The 20,256-nt window shown below is 43.5% G+C and overlaps 1 protein-coding gene across 3 annotated transcripts in view; it reads left to right on the forward strand.

The window, feature by feature from the left end:
- Positions 1-19,323, forward strand: part of LOC106607173 (protein shisa-8) — a 97,949-nt gene extending 78,626 nt beyond the window's left edge. Inside the window, exons 4-5 of one of the 3 annotated variants that reach the window (XM_014203830.2) lie at positions 12,521-12,598; positions 12,760-19,323. In XM_014203830.2, coding sequence (XP_014059305.1) covers positions 12,521-12,598; positions 12,760-13,334 — 653 coding nt within the window. In that variant the 3' untranslated portion in view covers positions 13,335-19,323. The remainder of the gene's footprint in view (positions 1-12,520; positions 12,599-12,759) is intronic. The other 2 variants (XM_014203831.2, XM_014203832.2) reach the window with 2 other exon arrangements.
- Positions 19,324-20,256: the final 933 nt, after the last annotated feature.

Below are 20,256 nucleotides of genomic sequence, written 5' to 3' on the forward strand. Positions count from 1 at the left end.
GGCTGGGGAATACCGTCGCCCAAGGGAAGAGATAGAGGAGGCCAAGGCGGAGAGGCGTCGATATGAGGCTATGTACGCGCTGGCGAGGATGCCGGAGAGGCACCCCCAATAATTATTTTGGGGGGGGCACACGGGTAGTTTGGCTAGGCAAAGGAAGAGCCATAAGCCAGCTACCCGTGATTATATGGAGGAGCGTATGGAGTGGAGGGCGCCGTGTTTTGCTGAGGTGCACACAATCTCGCCCATACGCACGCACAGTTCGGTGCGAGCTATTCCAGCCCCTCGCAGATGCCGTGCTAGAGTGGGCATCCAGCCTGGTAGGAGGATACCTGCGCAGCGCGTCTGGTTGCCGGTATGCCTCCTAGGACCAGGCTACTCTACGCCCGCTCTACGCACGGTAACCATCAAGCCCCTGCACAGCCCAGTTCGCCCTGTACTAGCACCCCGCTCGTACAGGGCTGCTAGTTCCACCCAGCCAGGACGGCTTGTGCAGGAGGTGCGAGCAAGACCACCTGTGCACCTCCATGGCCCAGTCTGTCCGGTTTCCGCCTCTCGTGCTGACCCGGAAGTGAGTACCTCCAGTCTGGCACGACCAGTACCAGCACCACGGATCAAGCTTCCCATGAGTCAGCCTAGTCCTATTCAGCCTGTTCCCGCTCCTCGCACTAGCCCTGAGGTGCGTGTCCCCAGGCTGGTACCTCCACTACCAGCCCCATGCATCAGGCTTCTAGTGCGTCAGACCAGGCCAGAGTGTCCGGCAATAGTGCCTCGTCCAGAGTGTCCGGCAATATCAAATCAAATCAAATTTATTTATATAGCCCTTCGTACATCAGCTGATATCTCAAAGTGCTGTACAGAAACCCAGCCTAAAACCCCAAACAGCAAGCAATGCATGTGAAAGAAGCACGGTGGCTAGGAAAAACTCCCTAGGAAAAACTCCCTAGAAAGGCCAAAAACCTAGGAAGAAACCTAGAGAGGAACCAGGCAATGAGGGGTGGCCAGTACTCTTCTGGCTGTGTCGGGTGGATATTATAACAGAACATGGTCAAGATGTTAAAATGTTCATAAATGACCAGCATGGTCAAATAATAATAATCATAGTAGTTGTTGAGGGTGCAACAAGCACGTCCGGTGAACAGGTCAGGGTTCCATAGCCGCAGGCAGAACAGTTGAAACTGGAGCAGCATCACGGCCAGGTGGACTGGGGACAGCAAGGAGTCATCATGCCAGGTAGTCCTGAGGCATGGTCCTAGGGCTCAGGTCCTCCGAGAGAAAGAAAGAAAGAGAGAAAGAGAGAATTAGAGAGAGCATATTTAAATTCACACAGGACACCGGATAAGACAAGAGAAATACTCCAGATGTAACAGACTGACCCTAGCCCCCCGACACATAAACTACTGCAGCATAAATAATGGAGGCTGAGACAGGAGGGATCAGAAGACACTGTGGCCCTATCCGATGATACCCCCGGACAGAAAGTTTCTGATTTTTGCAATGTTACGTAGATGGAAAAAAGCTGTCCTTGAAACAGTCTTGATATGTTCTTCAAAAGAGAGATCGGGGTCCAGAGTAACGCCGAGGTCCTTCACAGTTTTATTTGAGACGACTGTACAACCATCCAGATTGATTGTCAGATTCAACAGAAGATCTCTTTGTTTCTTGGGACCTAGAACAAGCATCTCTGTTTTGTTCGAGTTTAAAAGTAGAAAGTTTGCAGCCATCCAGTTCTTTATGTCTGAAACACAGGCTTCTAGCGAGGGCAATTTTGGGGCTTCACCATGTTTCATTGAAATGTACAGCTGTGTGTCGTCCGCATAGCAGTGAAATTTAACATTATGTTTTCGAATGACATCCCCAAGAGGTAAAATATATAGTGAAAACAATAGTGGTCCTAAAACGGAACCTTGAGGAACACCGAAATGTACAATTGATTTGTCAGAGGACAAACCATTCACAGAGACAAACTGATATCTTTCCGACAGATAAGATCTAAACCAGGCCAGAACTTGTCCATGTAGACCAATTTGGGTTTCCAATCTCTCCAAAAGAATGTGGTGATCGATGGTATCAAAAGCAGCACTAAGATCTAGGAGCACGAGGACAGATGCAGAGCCTCGGTCTGACGTCATTAAAAGGTCATTTACCACCTTCACAAGTGCAGTCTCAGTGCTATGATGGGGTCTAAAACCAGACTGAAGCGTTTCGTATACATTGTTTGTCTTCAGGAAGGCAGTGAGTTGCTGCGCAACAGCTTTTTCTAAAATTTTTGAGAGGAATGGAAGATTCGATATAGGCCGATAGTTTTTTATAATTTCTGGGTCAAGATTCGGCTTTTTCAAGAGAGGCTTTATTACTGCCACTTTTAGTGAGCTTGGTACACATCCGGTGGATAGAGAGACGTTTATTATGTTCAACATAGGAGGGCCATGCACAGGAAGCAGCTCTTTCAGTAGTTTAGTTGGAATAGGGTCCAGTATGCAGCTTGAGGGTTTAGAGGCCATGATTATTTTCATCATTGTGTCAAGAGATATAGTACTAAAACACTTTAGTATCTCCCTTGATCCTAGGTCCTGGCAGAGTTGTGCAGACTCAGGACAATGGAGCTTTGGAGGAATACGCAGATTTAAAGAGGAGTCCGTAATTTGCTTTCTAATGATCATGATCTTTTCCTCAAAGAAGTTCATACATTTATTACTGCTGAAGTGAAAGCCATCCTCCATTTGCGAATGCTGCTTTTTAGTTAGCTTTGCGACATTATTAAAAAGAAATTTCGGATTGTTCTTATTTTCCTCAATTAAGTTGGAAAAATAGGATGATCGAGCAGCAGTGAGGGCTCTTCGATACTGCACGGTACTGTCTTTCCAAGCTAGTTGGAAGACTTCCAGTTTGGTGTGGCGCCATTTCCGTTCTAATTTTCTGGAAGCTTGCTTCAGAGCTTGTGTATTTTCTGTATACCAGGGAGCTAGTTTCTTATGACAGATGTTTTTAGTTTTTAGGGGTGCAGCTGCATCTAGGGTATTGCGCAAGGTGAAATTGAGTTCCTCGGTTAGGTGGTTAACTGATTTTTGTCCTCTGACGTCCTTGGGTAGGCAGAGGGAGTCTGGAAGGGCATCAAGGAATCTTTGGGTTGTCTGAGAATTTATAGCACGACTTTTAATGCTCCTTGGTTGGGGTCTGAGCAGATTATTTGTTGCAATTGCAAATGCAATAAAATGGTGGTCCGATAATCCAGGATTATGAGGAAAAACATTAAGATCCACAACATTTATTCCATGGGACAAAACTAGGTCCAGAGTATGACTGTGGCAGTGACTAGGTCCAGAGACATATTGGACAAAACCCACTGAGTCGATGATGGCTCCGAAAGCCTTTTGGAGTGGGTCTGTGGACTTTTCCATGTGAATGTTAAAGTCACCCAAAATTTGAATATGATCTGCTATGACTACAAGATCCGATAGGAATTCAGGGAACTCAGTGAGGAACACTGCATATGGCCTAGGAGGCCTGTAAACAGTAGCTATAAAAAGTGATTGAGTCGGCTGCATAGATTTCATGACTAGAAGCTCAAAAGACGAAAACGTCATTTTTTTTTTTTTTTTGTAAATTGAAATTTGCTAAATGTTAGCAACACCTCCGCCTTTGCCGGATGCAAGGGGGGTATGGTCACTAGTGTAACCAGGGGGTGAGGCCTCATTTAACACAGTAAATTCATCAGGCTTAAGCCATGTTTCAGTCAGGCCAATCACATCAAGATTATGATCAGTGATTAGTTCATTGACTATAACTGCCTTGGAAGTGAGGGATCTAACATTAAGTAACCCAATTTTGATATGTGAGGTATCACAATCTCTTTCAATAATGGCAGGAATGGAGGAGGTCTTTATACTAGTGAGATTGCTAAAGCGAACACCGCCATCTTTAATTTTGCCCAACCTAGATCGAGGCACAGACACGGTCTCAATGGGGAAAGCTAAGCTGACTACACTGACTGTGCTAGTGGCAGACTCCACTAAACTAGCAGGCTGGCTAACAGCCTGCTGCCTGGCCTGCACCCTATTTCATTGTGGAGCTAGAGGAGTTAGAGCCCTGTCTATGTTCGTAGATAAGATGAGAGCACCCCTCCAGCTAGGATGGAGTCCGTCACTCCTCAACAGGCCAGGCTTGGTCCTGTTTGTGGGTGAGTCCCAGAAAGAGGGCCAATTATCTACAAATTCTATCTTTTGGGAGGGGCAGAAAACAGTTTTCAACCAGGGAGTTGTGAGAGTTGTGAGACTCTGCTGTAGAGCTCATCACTCCCCCTAACTGGGAGGGGGCCAGAGACAATTAATCGATGCCGACACATCTTTCTAGCTGATTTACACGCTGAAGCTATGTTGTGCTTGGTGACCTCTGACTGTTTCATCCTAACATCGTTGGTGCCGACGTGGATAACAATATCTCTATGCTCTCTACACTCGCCAGTTTTAGCTTTAGCCAGCGCCGTCTTTAGATTAGCCTTAACGTCGGTAGCTCTGCCCCCTGGTAAACAGTGTATGATCGCTGGATGATTCGTTTTAAGTCTAATAATGCGGGTAATGGAGTCGCCAATGACTAGGGTTTTTCAATTTGTCAGAGCTAATGGTGGGAGCCTTCGGCGTCTCAGACCCCAAAACGGGAGGAGTAGAGACCAGAGAAGTTTCGGCCTCCGACTCCGACTCGCTTAATGGGGAGAACCGGTTGAAAGTTTCTGTCGGCTGAATAAGCGACACCGGTTGAGCATTCCTACAGCATTTCCCTCCAGAAGCCATGAGAAAGTTGTCCGGCTGCGGGGACCGTGCGAGGGGGTTTATACTAACGTTACTATCTGTACTTACTGGTGGCACAGACGCTGTTTCATCCTTTCCTACACTGAAATTACCCTTGCCTAACGATTGCGTCTGAAGCTGGGCTTGCAGCACAGCTATCCTTGCCGTAAGGCGATCGTTCTCCTGTATATTATAAGTACAACGACTGCAATTAGAAGGCATCATGTTAATGTTACTTAGCTTCGGCTGTTTGAAGTCCTGACGAACCATGTCCAGATAAAACCTCCGGGGTGAAAAAGTTGAAAGAAAAAAGTTGAGTGAGGGAAAAACTAAAAATATACGGTAATGAAAAAGTAGTCAGGTAGCAAAGTAAGATCGGCAACAAAACGCACAGCAGCACGTAAACAAGTCTGCAAGTTGTGACCGGAAACAGGAAGTCCAGGTACTAACGTCCAGAGTGTCCGGCAACAGTGTGCAGTCCAGAGTATCCGGCAACAGTGTGCAGTCCAGAGTATCCGGCAACAGTGTGCAGTCCAGAGTATCCAGCAACAGTGTCTAGTCCGGAACCGAGGGAGACTGCCTGTGACCCGGAACTGAGGGAGCCTGCCTGTAACCCGGAACCGAGGGGGCCTGCCTGTGACCCGGAACCGAAGGAGTCTGCCTGCGACCCGGAACCGAGGGAGTCTGCCTGCGATCCGGAACCGAGGGAGTCTGCCTGCGATCCGGAACCGAGGGAGTCTGCCTGCGATCCGGAACCGAGGGAGTCTGCCTGCGACCCGGAACCGAGGGAGTCTGCCTGCGACCCGGAACCGAGGGAGTCTGCCTGCGACCCGGAACCGAGGGAGTCTGCCTGCGACCCGGAACCGAAGGAGTCTGCCTGCGACCCGGGACCGAGGGGGTCGGCCTGCAACCCGGGACCGAGGGGGTCGGCCTGAAACCCGGGACCGAGGGGGTCGGCCTGCGACCCGGAACCGGTTGAGTCTGCCTGCGACCCGGAACCGGTTGGGTCTGCCTGCGACCCGGAACCGGTTGAATCTGTCAGCGATCCGGAACCGGTTGAATCTGTCAGCGATCCGGAACCAAGTGAGTCTGTCGACAATCCGGAACTGAACAAGTGTATATTTAACTGTGAACTAAATGAGTCTGCCTACAGCGTTGATCGGAAAGAGTCTGCCTACAATCCGCAACAGAGTGAGTCTATCTACGACCCGCAACCCAATGAGTCTGCCTACAGTCTGGAGGGCAGTAGGCCGGAACCAGAGCCACCTCCAGGATAGGTGGGTTGGGGAGGGGGGTGTAGCACTAGTGCCGTCGTTGACGGCAGCCACCCTCCCTTCCCTCCCTTTTTTGTTTAAGGGGTATTATTTTTTGTTGTGGTATTGGGGATTTTTGTGTTTTCTTTTAAGGTGCATTCCGGGGTCTGCACCTTTAGGGGGGGGGGGGGGGGTACTGTCACGTCCTGACCAGCAGAGGGAGTAGTTGTGTAGAATTTTGGTCAGGACCTTGCAGAAGAAGTCTGTATGTGTTTTCTAGTATGTCTGTTTCTGTGTTAGTCTTGTGACTCCTGATCAGGAACAGCTGGATATCGTTGTTCCTGATTGGGAGTCATATATTAGGAGTGTTTTGCACCTGGGGTTTGTGGGTTGTTGATTTTAGCACTGCTGTATGTAAGTACATAGCCTGTAAAACTGTCGGTTTGTCGTTTTTGTTTTCCGTGTTCATTTTTATTCTAATTAAATAGAAAGATGAGCATTCATATCCCGTCTGCGTTTTGGTCATCCATTCACCACGACAGCCGTTACAGCCATATATTTTTTAACTGTGTTGTGATGCTTCACAAAAGTACTGAACCAATCTATTCTCATAGCTTCTACAGATTGTAAATGTAAAAAAAAATATTTTGCTAAAATAATAATTATATTATTGATTGATTGACTATGGCTTTTCAAATCACCCAGATTTGCTATCTGCAGCGTTAGTTCTAGGCAAATGTTGCAATTATTCAGCCATTCCTGGACCTGTGACCAAAAACGAGCTACATATGGACAATACCAAAATAAATGATCTAATGACTCTGCCTCCTCACAGCAAAATCTGCAGAGCTGGGAAGATTGTATCCCCCATATATTTAACATTCTATTGGTTGCAAGAATTTTGTATAGCAATTTATATGGCACAGCTGTCAGTTTTTCAGTCCTTAAATGACATTGGTATAGGTTTTTAATTTATCACACTTTTCTTTAACCATTTATGATCTTTAATACAAGGCCGACATACAAGTTCCTTACTTTTTTCCCCTTCTACTTGCCTCTAACGTTTTTGTGGTAATGCTGCAATTGGTTGTAATTTGGGGTAGAGCAGATATTTCCCTATGTCTGTGTTAGCTGAATGTGTGACATAACTCCACCAGTCCTATTTATATCATTCACTAAAATGATACCTTTTTTAAACATTTCTTCAAAAAATACGTTTTAGTATATTTGAGTTTAGCCACAATATTTGTTGTATTATTTGTTCTGTCTTATCAGGTGTATTAAACTGAAATTGCAACCAACTTTCTAAGGCTTGTTTAAAAAATAACGATATTTTGGAGATTCATTTCTTTTCAAACAACCGAAAGTGAGCAGGTGTAATCTGAATAAAGGGAAAAAGGCCCTTCTTGAACATAGGATGAGACATTCTTACCAATTTACTAGAGAACCAGTTTGGATTTAAGTATGACTTTTGTATGACTGATGCCTTTAGTGAGAGGTCTAACGCTTTAATATTTAATCATTTCTGCCCTCCAAATTCATATTCGTTATATAAGTAGTGTAACGGGTGTCGTAAGGATTAGAAACGGGAACGTGTATACTCATCTTCTTTATTAAATCAAAAGAAGGAAAAACAAACAAATCACGTATACAAAACAACGAACGGCACTAAACAGTCCTGTCAGGTGCACAGACACAAAACAGGAGACAAGTACCCACATACCCCATAGCACAAACACCCCTATACATAGGACCTTCAATCAGAGGCAACGAGGAACAGCTGCCTCCAATTGAAGGTCAATCAACAAACCCTAAACATAGAAATAGAAAGACTAGACTGAACATAGAAATACACTAACATAGAACATAGACCAAAAACCCCAGAACACTCTAAACAAACACCCCTCTTACATAAGCACATAGACCAACAAACCCCGAGACACTAAATAAACACACCCTGCCACGTCCTGACCAAACTACAATAACAAAAATACCCCTTTACTGATCAGGACGTGACAAATAGGCCCTTTTAATTTTGTCTGGCATGCCGTTCCAAATAAAATGGAATATTTTTTGTTCATATAATTTAAAAAGCAGGTCACTAGGTGTAGGCAAAACCATAAGCAAATAGGTAAACTGTGATATGACTAAAGAGTTAATCAGGGCGATTTTTCCACAAATAGACAGGTATTTTCCTTTCCATGGTAGCAAGATCTTATCTATTTTTTCTAACTTTCTATAAAAATGTATTGGAGTGAGATCATTTCTTTCTTTTGGGATGTGTATACCGAGTATGTCCACATCTCCGTCAGACCATTTAATTGGTAACCTACATGGTAATGTAAAATTTGCATTTTTTTAGTGATCCAATACGTAATATAGTTATCACTTATCATACTATGGTTTTAATCCAGAGAGGATAGCAAAAGTATCTACATCCTCTATGAGGCAGTGGAGAGATTCTAATTGTGGTTTTAAAAGAAAACATGAATCATCAGCGTACAATGACACCTTAGTTTTTAAGCCACGGATTTCTAATCCCTTATTATTATTATTTGATCTAATTTTAATAGCTAACATTTCGATGGCAATAATAAATAGATATGCTGATAGTGGACAACCTTGTTTTACTCCTCTAGATAGTTTAAAACTTTCTGAGATATAGCCATTATTTACTATTTTACACCTAGGGTTACTATACACAATTTTAACCCATTTTATAAGAGATTCCACAAAATTGAAATTATCTAGGCATTCATTTATAAACTCCAGTCATACTTTATCAAAAGCCTTTTCAAAATCATCTATGAAAACCAGGCCTGGTGTCCCCGATATTTCATAATATTCTATTGTTTCCAGTACTTGTCTTATTTTATCTCCAATGTATCGTCCATGTAAAAAACCTGTCTGATTAGGATGAATAATATCTGACAATACTTTTTTAATTCTATGCTCCAAGCATTTTGCTAGGATTTTTGCATCACAACACTGAAGTGCAAGAGGTCTCCAATGTCTTTATGGACTGGATCTTTATATTTACCATTTGGGTCCTGTTTCAGTAATAATGATATCAGACCTTCTTGTTGCGTGTCTGATAATCTACCATTTATATAGGAGTGGTTAAAACATGCTAATAATGGTCCTCTGAGTATATTAAAAAAAGTTTTGTATACTTCCACTGGTATGCCATCCAGCCCTGGAGTTTTCCCAGCCTTAAAGGCCCCAATTGCATCAAGAAGTTCCTCCTCTGTAATTTGGCCTTCACATGAGTCTTTCTGTACAGATGTTAATTTTACATTATTATTATTATTAGGAAAAAATCCATACAATTAGTTTCAGTTAGTGGAGATGGAGGAGACTGAAACAAAAGCATATTCTTAATGTACTTTACTTTCTCTTTCAAAATATCATTCAGTGAATCATGTGTGACTCCATCATTTGTAACAAGTTTCAATACATTTTGTTTGGTAGCATTTCTATATTGAAGATTGAAAAATAATTTGGTGCATTTTTCCCCATATTCCATCCAGTTCGCTTTATTTTTTATAATATATTACACAGGTTCTTTCTTGAATAAGTTCCTCCATTTCTTTTTGTTTTTGAAATTTTGTCATTTGGTGTTTTGTTGATGGTGGTGGAAAATGCTGACTCAGGCGCCGCTCCAGAATCTCCCCTAAGTGTGCAATTGGGTTGAGATCTGGTGACTGAGACACACACACACACAAACACAGGCCGTGTCCGAATACTCATACTTGCGTCCGAAATAGTAGGCCGTTTGAGTATTTGAAAAAATCTGTTTTATAGTATCTCAAAGTGCATCAAAAGCAAAAAACAATAAGCAATACATCATCATGAGTAGTCTATCTATAGCTGGCTAGATCAACCAATGGAGGCCAAGTCTTTGAGTGCATGCATCCTCCAAAGATGGAGAGTGAGGGCTACAGGCAATGCTTTCCGGTTCATATGTGAAGCCGTAACTGATGGTGCATTGAAGACAACAGGGAACTCCCCCAAAAATTATTGGTCCGACTGGGAAAAATCGTTTTGAATGGTCAGCCAACTCGGAATTACAAGTAAGAAACTCGGGTGTCATCCTAGAGCTCTGACTTCTCCAACCTGAAGATCACAAAGTCATGATTTTTCCCAGTGTGAGCTAATTTTGTTTCCAAACTCCCAGTTGTCTTGAACGTACCAAAAGTAATATGTTTCGGCCATGGCAAACTTAATTTTTACTATACAGTATGTGCTAAATAGTATGTAGTGCAATTAGTACACAACCTTCCCGCAATAAGTTGGGTGAATTTTGGCCCATTCCTCCTGATAGAGCTGGTGTAACTGAGTCAGGTTTGTAGGCCTCCTTGCTCGCACACGCTTTTTCAGTTCTACCCACAAATTTTCTATAGGATTGAGGTCAGTGGTTTCTTCTTTGCTGAGCGGCCTTTCAGGTTATGCCGATATAGGACTCGTTTTACTGTGAATATAGATACTTTTCTACCGGTTTCCTCCAGCATCTTCACAAGGTCCTTTGCTGTTGTTCTGGGATTGATTTGCACTTTCCACACTAAAGTACGTTCATCTCTAGGAGACAGAACACGTCTCCTTCCTGAGAGGTATACTAATTGAGTGTATGTAAACTTCTGACCCACTGGGAATGTGATGAGTGAAATTAAAGCTGAAATAAATCATTCTCTACTATTACTCTGACATTTCACATTCTTAAAATAAAGTGGTGATCCTAACTGACCTAAGACAGGGAATATTTACAGGATTAAATGTCAGGAATTTTGAAAATGTTTAGTTTAAATGTATTTGGCTAAGGTGTATGTAAACTTCCGACTTCAACTCTAGATACTTTTGTACCTGTTTCCTCCAGCATCTTCACAAGGGCCTTTGCTGTTGTTACGGGATTGATTTGCACTTTTCGCACCAAAGTACGTTCATCTCTAGGAGACAGAGCGCGTCTCCTTCCTGAGCGGTATGACGGCTGCGTGGTCCCAGGGTGTTTACACTTGCGTACTATTGTTTGTACAGATGAACGTGGTACCTTCAGGGGTTTGGAAATTGCTCCCAAGGATGAACCAGACTTGTGGAGGTCTACAATTTTTTTTCTGAGGTATTGGCTGATTTCTTTTGATTTTCCCATGATGTCAAGCAAAGAGGCACTGAGTTTGAAGGTAGGCCTTGAAATACATCCACAGGTACACCTCCAATTGACTCAAATGATGTCAATTAGCCTATCAGAAGCTTCTAAAGCCATGACATCATTTTCTGGAATTTTCCAAGCTGTTTAAAGGCACAGTCAACTTAGTGTATGTAAACTTCTGACCCACTGGAATTGCGATACAGTGAATTATGAGTGAAATAATCTGTCTGTAAACAATTGTTGGAGAAATTACTTGTGTCATGCACATAGTAGATGTCCTAACCATCTTGCCAAAACTATAGTTTGTTAACAAGAAATTTGTGGAGTTGTTGAAAAATGTTAATGACTCCAACCTAAGTGTATGTAAACATCCGACTTCAACTGTACACACACGCGTACACACACACACACACACACACACACACACACACACACACACACACACACACACACACACACACACACACCGAGGGGGAGGGGGGAAAGAAACAACAACAACCAGGATCATTTTTCTCCAACAAAATAGGGGAAGAAAAACCAAAATGACACAACAGTGAGGCGAACAAGGTTGTTAGTGTCTGAGGGCTGAGGGGTTGGCCGCTGTGACCTCACGAAGCAGCACTCAGGGCTCCCTCACTAATACGACACGACACTCTAAACCAGCTCTATTTTTACTCCCCTCAAATCTCCAGCTCATCCGCCAGTTGCTGTTGCTTTTTTTTCTTCTTTGTTTTCATTCAACGTTAACGTTACGGAGCTTCAGGCTTTTTAACCCCCCTCTCACACACACACTCATACACAGACACACACACACAGAACCAAGCCCCTGTGGGTGTAAGCCGCTGTACACTCTGTGCAGCTCTACCTCCATGTCATTGTAGGTTTACCTGACAGGTTGGCTGGTTTAGGGATGATGGTGTAAAGCTACTGGTTCCTTTCATGGTATATAATACACAGCCAACGGCACAGGGATTAACACAGGGGGAGAGGTGTCTCACCTTATTCTTCCCTTGGCAGCAGAAAAGGGACACAATGTCTTGTATAACTTGCCTAAATGTGTACATTTAATTAAAACAGAGAGGTTGGGCAAGGTTCAAAGCTATTGAAGTGATATGAGTGGGGTAACTCAGTGCATTTTATTAATCTGTGCTCTTCTATTCCAGCATATTTTACAGCCACACTATGATGGAGTCTATTACACTGCTATTACAATGTGTACAATGTAATTACCTGGAATCACACTTGTCTTTACAGCATGATAAAGTAGGGAGGAGATGCTTGTGCAGCAGGTCCTTACAGATTTTCATTGTTGTTGTTTTGTTTGTTTTAACTTGGTTTAGGGGTTTGGCCACTGGATAACAGAGCTCTTACTGTATCTGAACAAAGGAGGACATTGTTGAGGTCTCTGGGGGTACCAGGTAGATATTCTGACCCATATAACTCATTGTGGACCCACAGGTTGAGTGGATACCATGTCAAAGGAAAAGATTAAAGGTATTTGTAAGGTATTTTGACTTCTATACCACTCACCGCATTCTTCTCTCCCCCCCCCACCTTTGTCTCCTCCACTTTCTCGCAGCAGATACGGCAGCAAGAGACTACTACAAGGGCTACCCGATGGTGGACTACTCCCGCCATCACTCCTCACCCCCCACCTTCCAGCCCATCGCCTTTCACAAGGACAAGCCCTTCCTGCCCCCTCCAGACATCCACGCCCCACTGGCCATAACCATCAACACCGCCCAGCTCCCCAAGCCCAAGATCTCCAAGACTAACACCCACCCGCTTGCCTCCAGCTCAGCCTTCAAAGTCTGGGACCCCAGTAAGGGCCATGTCCAGCATCCAACAGCCTCCCACATCGGGCAGGCACAGCAGCAGCATCCGCAGCATCCGCAGCATCCTCAGCATCAGCAGCATCCACAACATCAACAACATCAACAACATCAACAGCAGTTACATCAACAGCAGTTACATCAACAGCAGTTACATCAACAGCCCAACAGCCGCCGGCAGGCCTACTCCAACAAGCGGCAGTTCAGCATTGAGACGCTCCCGGAACTCTTCTCCCAGCCCCTGGGCTATGGACAGTCGCCCCACATGCACCCCAAAAACAAGGGGCTGCCCACCAACAGCAAGACAGAGGTCACAGTCTGAGCATGAACGTTTGGAGAACAGGAGAGCAAGAAAAGAGTCTATAGGACTGGGAGTAAGGCCTGGGAGCGAGAGCTTTTTGTACGAATCAACGTCGTGTTGATGGCTGGGGGGGATGAACAGGGACAGGCAATCTTCTTTTGCTATTTTAATTGCAGGTTTTCTTTGTTATTGATAATGTAACACCCAAAACGGAAGGTAACGATCACGAAGTGACTTGCTATCTCTAGACCTGGATCCTTTAAATTCCCTCTCTGTCCCAGCGTCCTCCCTGTTTTGTTTTGGTCAATCTCCTCTTTGCTCCCCCTGGCACCACTACTTTACAAATCCGTACCCCCCCACACACTTACACACTCTCCTACTGTTTGCAGCCTGTCAGAGTGGTACACATGGGTAAAGCACCTCCAGGACCCTGAACAACAGCAGTGACAATGCCATTGTCTTGTCAGCTCCCATCACCCTCCATCCAGAACAGAGTGAGATATCATTCTGGCAAATTTGTACCAGCGAGAGAGAGGGAGAGGAAGAGAGAGAAACAGCGGGAAAGGAGGTGCTTGTTTATTCATCCTGAATGTAAGGGATGAGGAACTAAGCCGGACAGAGGTTTGGTGCGGCAAGCACCTCCTGTTCGTCACCTGCTGGAGAAGAGCCCTGAAGCGTCAGACCCCCTGGTCGTTAAAACTGGGGAATCTCACACAGTGGTTGACGCATGCATCGGAGAGGGCAAACAGCACAGGTATCAGCAAGGTCACCACAGTCGTGTTAAATGGAACTGTCTGTGTTAGTGAAGCTTCAGCAGAGGCCAGATGCAAATCGCAAGGGACAATAGGCGCCTGCAAGAGGGCAGGACAGGTCACCGTGTCTGTCCTGGGTAATATGGTGCCAAAGGCAATGCAAGGATGGGAAGTGTGGGAAGTTGTAGTTGTGAAGTAAAGGTCATTGCTTTTTTATTTTATCTTAGCTTTGGCTTGCTGTTGAAGAATCTATCCAAACATGAATGCACGAAGGTCAGGAAGGAAGGAAAATCATACACAAGAGTATTTTATTAAAGAATGTCTTCCAGACTGGCAGCAATTCATGTGATGCATGCATATATTATTGTAATATTAAAATAGGCTTTAATATGATAATTTTGTTGAATGCAGGTGTATGGTTCATCTATATGTATAATGAGTCACTTTAAATGCAGCTGGGTTGAAGCTAGTGGCTAAACATAGACATTACAGTAAGTCTTTCCAAACCACAAGGATTATTTCCAATAGTCAAGCTACTGGAGAACAAGCAACTCCTCTTGGCTTGTTATCATTTTATACTTGACCGCAAGGTACAATATTTGCATGGAAATCTGATACGTCTAAGTTCACACAAGCGCCGTCCTTCACCGTACGTTTCAGTGAACTCTCCTGCAATTTAGCCCAAGCCTCAAGCTTAATTTATTATCATAAGTAAACAGGTTACGCCGCAGTGCATACCTACGCCCAGCGTATTCCAGACAGGTGGAACCGTATCAACGGATGGCAGCCAGTCAGTCGTGTTTACTCGAGTCATTCACCATTTGCTGCTACTGTAGCTCCTCCCCACCAACCAGCTTCCAGCCTGTTCCTGAGCTCCACCAGACCCCCTTTCCTCGGCTCTCCCTTTCCCCAGTGGGCTTGACTTATGGTGGGAGCCTCCAGCATCCAACCCCTGCATGGTCTTCCAAGCTGTTCCCAGCCAGGGGACACCATGCCTCCTCACAGGGGGTGCAGCCATAACTAATGATACCCAATCCCCAGCATGGCAGGCCCTCACACACTCTCACACGCTAGGCATGCATGGAGTGGAGCAGGGCTTTCACACTGTTAAATGATTTGGAGATTCATTCGGCTGCTATTGTCGAGCCATTCTGTGTTATGGACAGACACCAAGTGGTTTCACTGTAGCCTATGCAGCAGCATGATATGGAATATAGGACATTTTAATTGATTTAAACTACGTGCAGCCGATGGAGTCATTCATGTTGGAATTGGCTGTTGGAGACAATTACGGGTCAATGCTTGTTACATTTCATATGGGATTTGAATTATCCGTCCACGGTTCATACTTCAGGATTTCTAAAGCTGTTATGTGATCTACATAAGACCCACTTGGAGTTGTTGTTGTTTTTATGATATGGTTGAATAAAAAGTAAATCAGAAATGGAAAAGTGTTGGGATATGCACAGTACAAATGTGCATCATGCACATCTGCACTCATAGCTACCGTATGTAACATGCACGGTCAACATTTAGCTTTCTCCAACTTAACAGCCCAGCCATATAAAGTATTCTATGGACTCTCTCCTTTATCATTCAGGATGCATTACTGGTTGTGAACAAGCAATGTATGTGTGCAAGTAACAAGCAATATGTTCTGTCTGCAAAGCAATAAGTACCCATCTATCTGCAAACCCTCTCTGGTGTCTGACTTTGGACCATTCCGGAGTCCTTTAAATGTGGGGAGCTGAGGTGGAAGCAGAGCTGCATGGACCCAGATTTTTTGTTGTTGTTGCAATCTCAGGCTCTTCTGAAAGATATTTAGGACTATTTTCTCAGAAACCAGACCACTGAGCTTTTCACAGAGCTTATTTGTATTCGCTCTTCTCTCTCCTCCTGCGCTACTCCGGCAGAGGAAGTTGCATTAGCGAATCAGAACTCTGTCCACTCAGAAAAAAAGCTTGATTAGCTCTCCATGACCTTTTACTATTGGATGGATACAAATGTTATTTTACAGACACAATTCCAGCAAGGCCATACTTAAGAAAACACAAACCTACAAGCAGTTATCAGGGCTGGCCTGCAAGAGTGGACACCTCTGAAACCCCATCTGAGCTCTACAGGCTGCAGGCACTAGGATAGTGTTGCTAATGCTAGCTGAACGATACTGACGTTGTGACACATGGATCCTTCAGGCTCCAGGGAGTCTCCATGAGGAGGGTGAGCCTCTGTGAGGCCTCAAGGACAAACACAGCCTGGGGCCAAGCTGACAGCTAGCGAGGCACCAGGATGTCGCCAGGCTAACGCCTTGGCTTGCCTCCTATAGTAGAACGAAGTACTGTAATTGGCTGAGATTTCACCTTAATATCCCTCTTCTTCCCATCCTAGTGCTGAGCGAATGTTGACCCGCAGGTATATCTGACTCATGGGAGACAAACACTGCTGACTGTTCGAAACAGTGACACCCTCCTTGAGTATCATTTACCCGGTGAAGGGCCTTTTTGGCCCACAGGTATGCCAGAGTCTTTTTGCCGCAGGCCTCCGTACAGTGAATCCTACACCAATACTGTCACAGTGAGCCCGCTGGTTTTGGATTGCCTCAGACTGTGTTGGACAGTCGAAAGTGAATTAAAGCTGTCAAAGGCTTACTGGCCCAAAGTTTTGCCTCAGTTTCTCAACACTGGACGATGTAAATAATACACCACAGCAGGACAGAGGAGCCATGTATATCTCACAGTCGCCCATTCTGTGGTTGTAGGTGCTGGACCAAAATAATTCTTATCATGAAGAATTAAGTACACGTAACTGATAGCACACAGCGGGAATGTCAGACTGTGGACCATCAGCTTAGTGTGCATACTCAATCTCTACTGATTACACTGTATATACGGCACCCTAAAAGAGCTGAATGACTGTTCTTTGTAAAACTTCCTTAAACGCAACTATTCTACAACAGGTTATCTGAATGCAACCTGGTAGACATACTTGGGTTTCATCCTTAGCAATATATTGTGTATGATTTTTTTGTACTGTATTCGGATTTGAAGTTCTTTCAAAAAAGTAGCGTTTGATTGATGAGAGATGAAGTGCTTTCAGATTCGAAACTGGCCACGCACTCCTTCCCAACAGAAAATGTCCTGTGTTTGAAGCTTGTGCTTTTTCGGATACTATGTATGGTACATACACTCATGTATTCATGTGAAAAATGCATTGTATTCAAGTGCTTTGGCAACACATTAGTTAACGAATGACGATTGAAGATTTGTGATTCCTGTGCAGCTTATATCTGCAAATCATGTGGTTCCATACTTTTGGTAGTAGACTACCTTTGATTGCTATGTATTTGTGTATATATATTGTACCACTTGTCTGCTGTAAAAATTGTTAAATACTTGTTTTATATAAGGGCTTTTTATAGACTTAAACAAGAAAAACACATCTTTCTCTCATTTTGCGTTGAGTGGAGCGCTACCAGTGTTTGGGTCACCCAGATTGCGGTGTCCAAATTAATTTGTTCTGACATCTCCGATTTGGCTGAATCCGTTTCTCTGGGTTGTTAGCTGGCAGAAGCGTTTTAGACCCCTTGAGTATGTGAAGTTATCTGACAACATGCGAGGCTAAGGAGGGGAGGCCTACTCCTCGTTCTATCAGCTAAAAGTCCCCCCTTCCCACTACTCCACTCTGTAAAGCAGGGCAAATACTGGTACTCTTTTTAATCTTAACCTTACGAGGGGGCCCAGTATCAGCAAGATTTCTTTACCAATAAGCCACCATACCAACCTCTTCCCCAGCACCATGAAACAGTATCAGTGGGTGCGTAAACCCTTAAGACAAGATACCATAGGGAGGATTTTAATTGACGTCCTTAACCAAGCATCTATCAAGTACCTTTGCAATACCTGTAGACTTGGTAAATAAAATAGCCCAATTATAAATGTAAAATGGGATTGTTTTAAATGAAATTGTCATCTAATTTGATTTATATTCAAGGTCCATGGCTTTTAAATGAATCCGAAAATTGGTTTGGACACCTCTTAATATGCCCAGGCTGTCTAGATAGAACGGAGATACAAGGTAATTAAGGTGCTGGAACATTGCATGTTTTGACCAGAAATTATATTAATTTAGCTGACGGGCCTGTACTAATTATACTGCCCTGACATCTAAAAATAATCCTTGTTGTTGCAGGTGTTCTTATGTTCTCTGTTTACATGTGGTTTTGATTATGCAGTTCTTTATTCATAGATAAAGGCCATGAGAAATGGAGCTAAAAATGTATATTTAATGTCTAGACAAATGTGTAGGCCTACATGATGTGAATAAATGTGTACACACAAACACACATGCACTCAGTACAGTACACACTGACACAGTAAATACAATTCCAGAAGAACAGGCAAGACAAATGAAAAGCATATTTTGTGTTCATTTGGAGGCTATCATCCATATTGTATAAGGAAGACAGGCACTGTCAACAGAAAAAAAAAATGTTGAAGTCCAACCCTTTGGTCTGGGCATGTTCTCCATGAGTTCAGCATTTATCTGGGCATCCCTTTCTCCTAGTGCCCTGCATTTGTTTTGTTCTGCCACCCCATCCCCACGGTGACCTAGGCCAGCTGTCACTGATGTTTGACTTCATTTATGTGTCTCCAGGGTCTGGACTGACTCCATCAGAGAGAGCAAAGAGCCAAATGCCACAAACCACATCCCTCTCTCACATCCTCCCACTCCAGTAATGGACAACCTGAGGCAATGTCCTGAATTAGGAATGTTAAATGTTCAGGTTAAAAAGACTGAAATACATAGCAGCACACTCCTACTATAGAGCGTTAATATAACTACACTAAAGGTTTACAGGATGTTGTATTTGGGCAGCAGATCAGTTGATAGGATTGTTCCAATGAGCTCCTTCCACAAAGACAGAGGGACATTGATATGAGGGAAATTAAAAATCCCTCCCACCCCACCTTTACGCTTCAGTTCTATGCAGATTCAATCGGTCTCATAAAGACACACTCATAGCATCAACAGGGTCCTTTCATTCCCTAGCTGTTTACTTACATTTTAAAAGAGGTTATCATTGATGATGACGACAATGATGAAGATTGTTTCCATTTTTACAGCACTAATTACAATAATATTTGAGGAAGAGTCAAGGTCAAAGTTATTGCCTGGCTTTTTAACCATCTCTTTTTAGAGGAAACCTTACTAAGTGTTCTTTGTATGAACTTGATAAAAAATGTAAATGGTCAGAGAAACCTTGTGTCTTGGCATGTTTGTGTGAGTGTCTGTCAGACAGGGAGTAAAAAAAGAGAGAAAAGGCTTTCTTATAGTTATTCCTAAACCAATACTGTGGTATAGTCCAAACGGTAGATAGTACATTTCTGCTTCCTGCTCTCAATAAGTTTTACTAGCAGCTGACATGGTGTAGACCAACCTGGTCTCGGAGCAGTTCATATTATTCTGTATGTTAATCCGAGACACTCCATTTAGTATATCATACAATACATTTCGTATGGTATTAATTTGTGGATGTCCATCATCCATTTCATATGAAATGTTACGAATTACAATGTTCCAAATTTGCAAAACGTACAATATGTTACGAATTTGCAAAACGTATGATATGTTACGGATTCCAATTTGTTGTGGCTAATGTTAGCTAGCTAGCTAGCTAAAGTTCGCTAGACTAGGGGTTCAAATCAAATCTGATTTGTTACATGCGCCGAATACAACACGTATAGACCTTACAGTGAAATGCTTACTTACAAACCAACAATGCAGTTAAGAAAAATAAGTTAAGTAAAAAATAGGTAAGTAAAAACATACTAAATAAAAGTAACAAATAATTAAAGAGCAGCAGTAAAATAACAATAGCGAGGCTATATACAGAGGGTAACGGTAGAGAGTCAATGTGCGGGGACACCGGTTAGTCAGGGTAATTGAGGTAATATGTACATGTAGGTAAAGTGACTATGCATAGATAGTAAACAGAGAATAGCAGCAGCGTAAGGGGGGGGGTTTAAGGTTAGAAGTTAGGTTAAAGTTAGGGGAAGGGTTAGCTAACATGCTAAATAGCAGCAAAGTATCTCAAAAGTAGTAAGTAGTTGCAAATTAGCTAAAATTGTCCATGATGAGATTCGAACACGTAACCTTTTGGTTGCTAGACGCTCGCATTATACTCCCACCCA

The sequence above is a fragment of the Salmo salar genome, chromosome ssa06 (genome assembly GCF_905237065.1).
Source record: "Salmo salar chromosome ssa06, Ssal_v3.1, whole genome shotgun sequence".
NCBI lineage: Eukaryota > Metazoa > Chordata > Actinopteri > Salmoniformes > Salmonidae > Salmo > Salmo salar.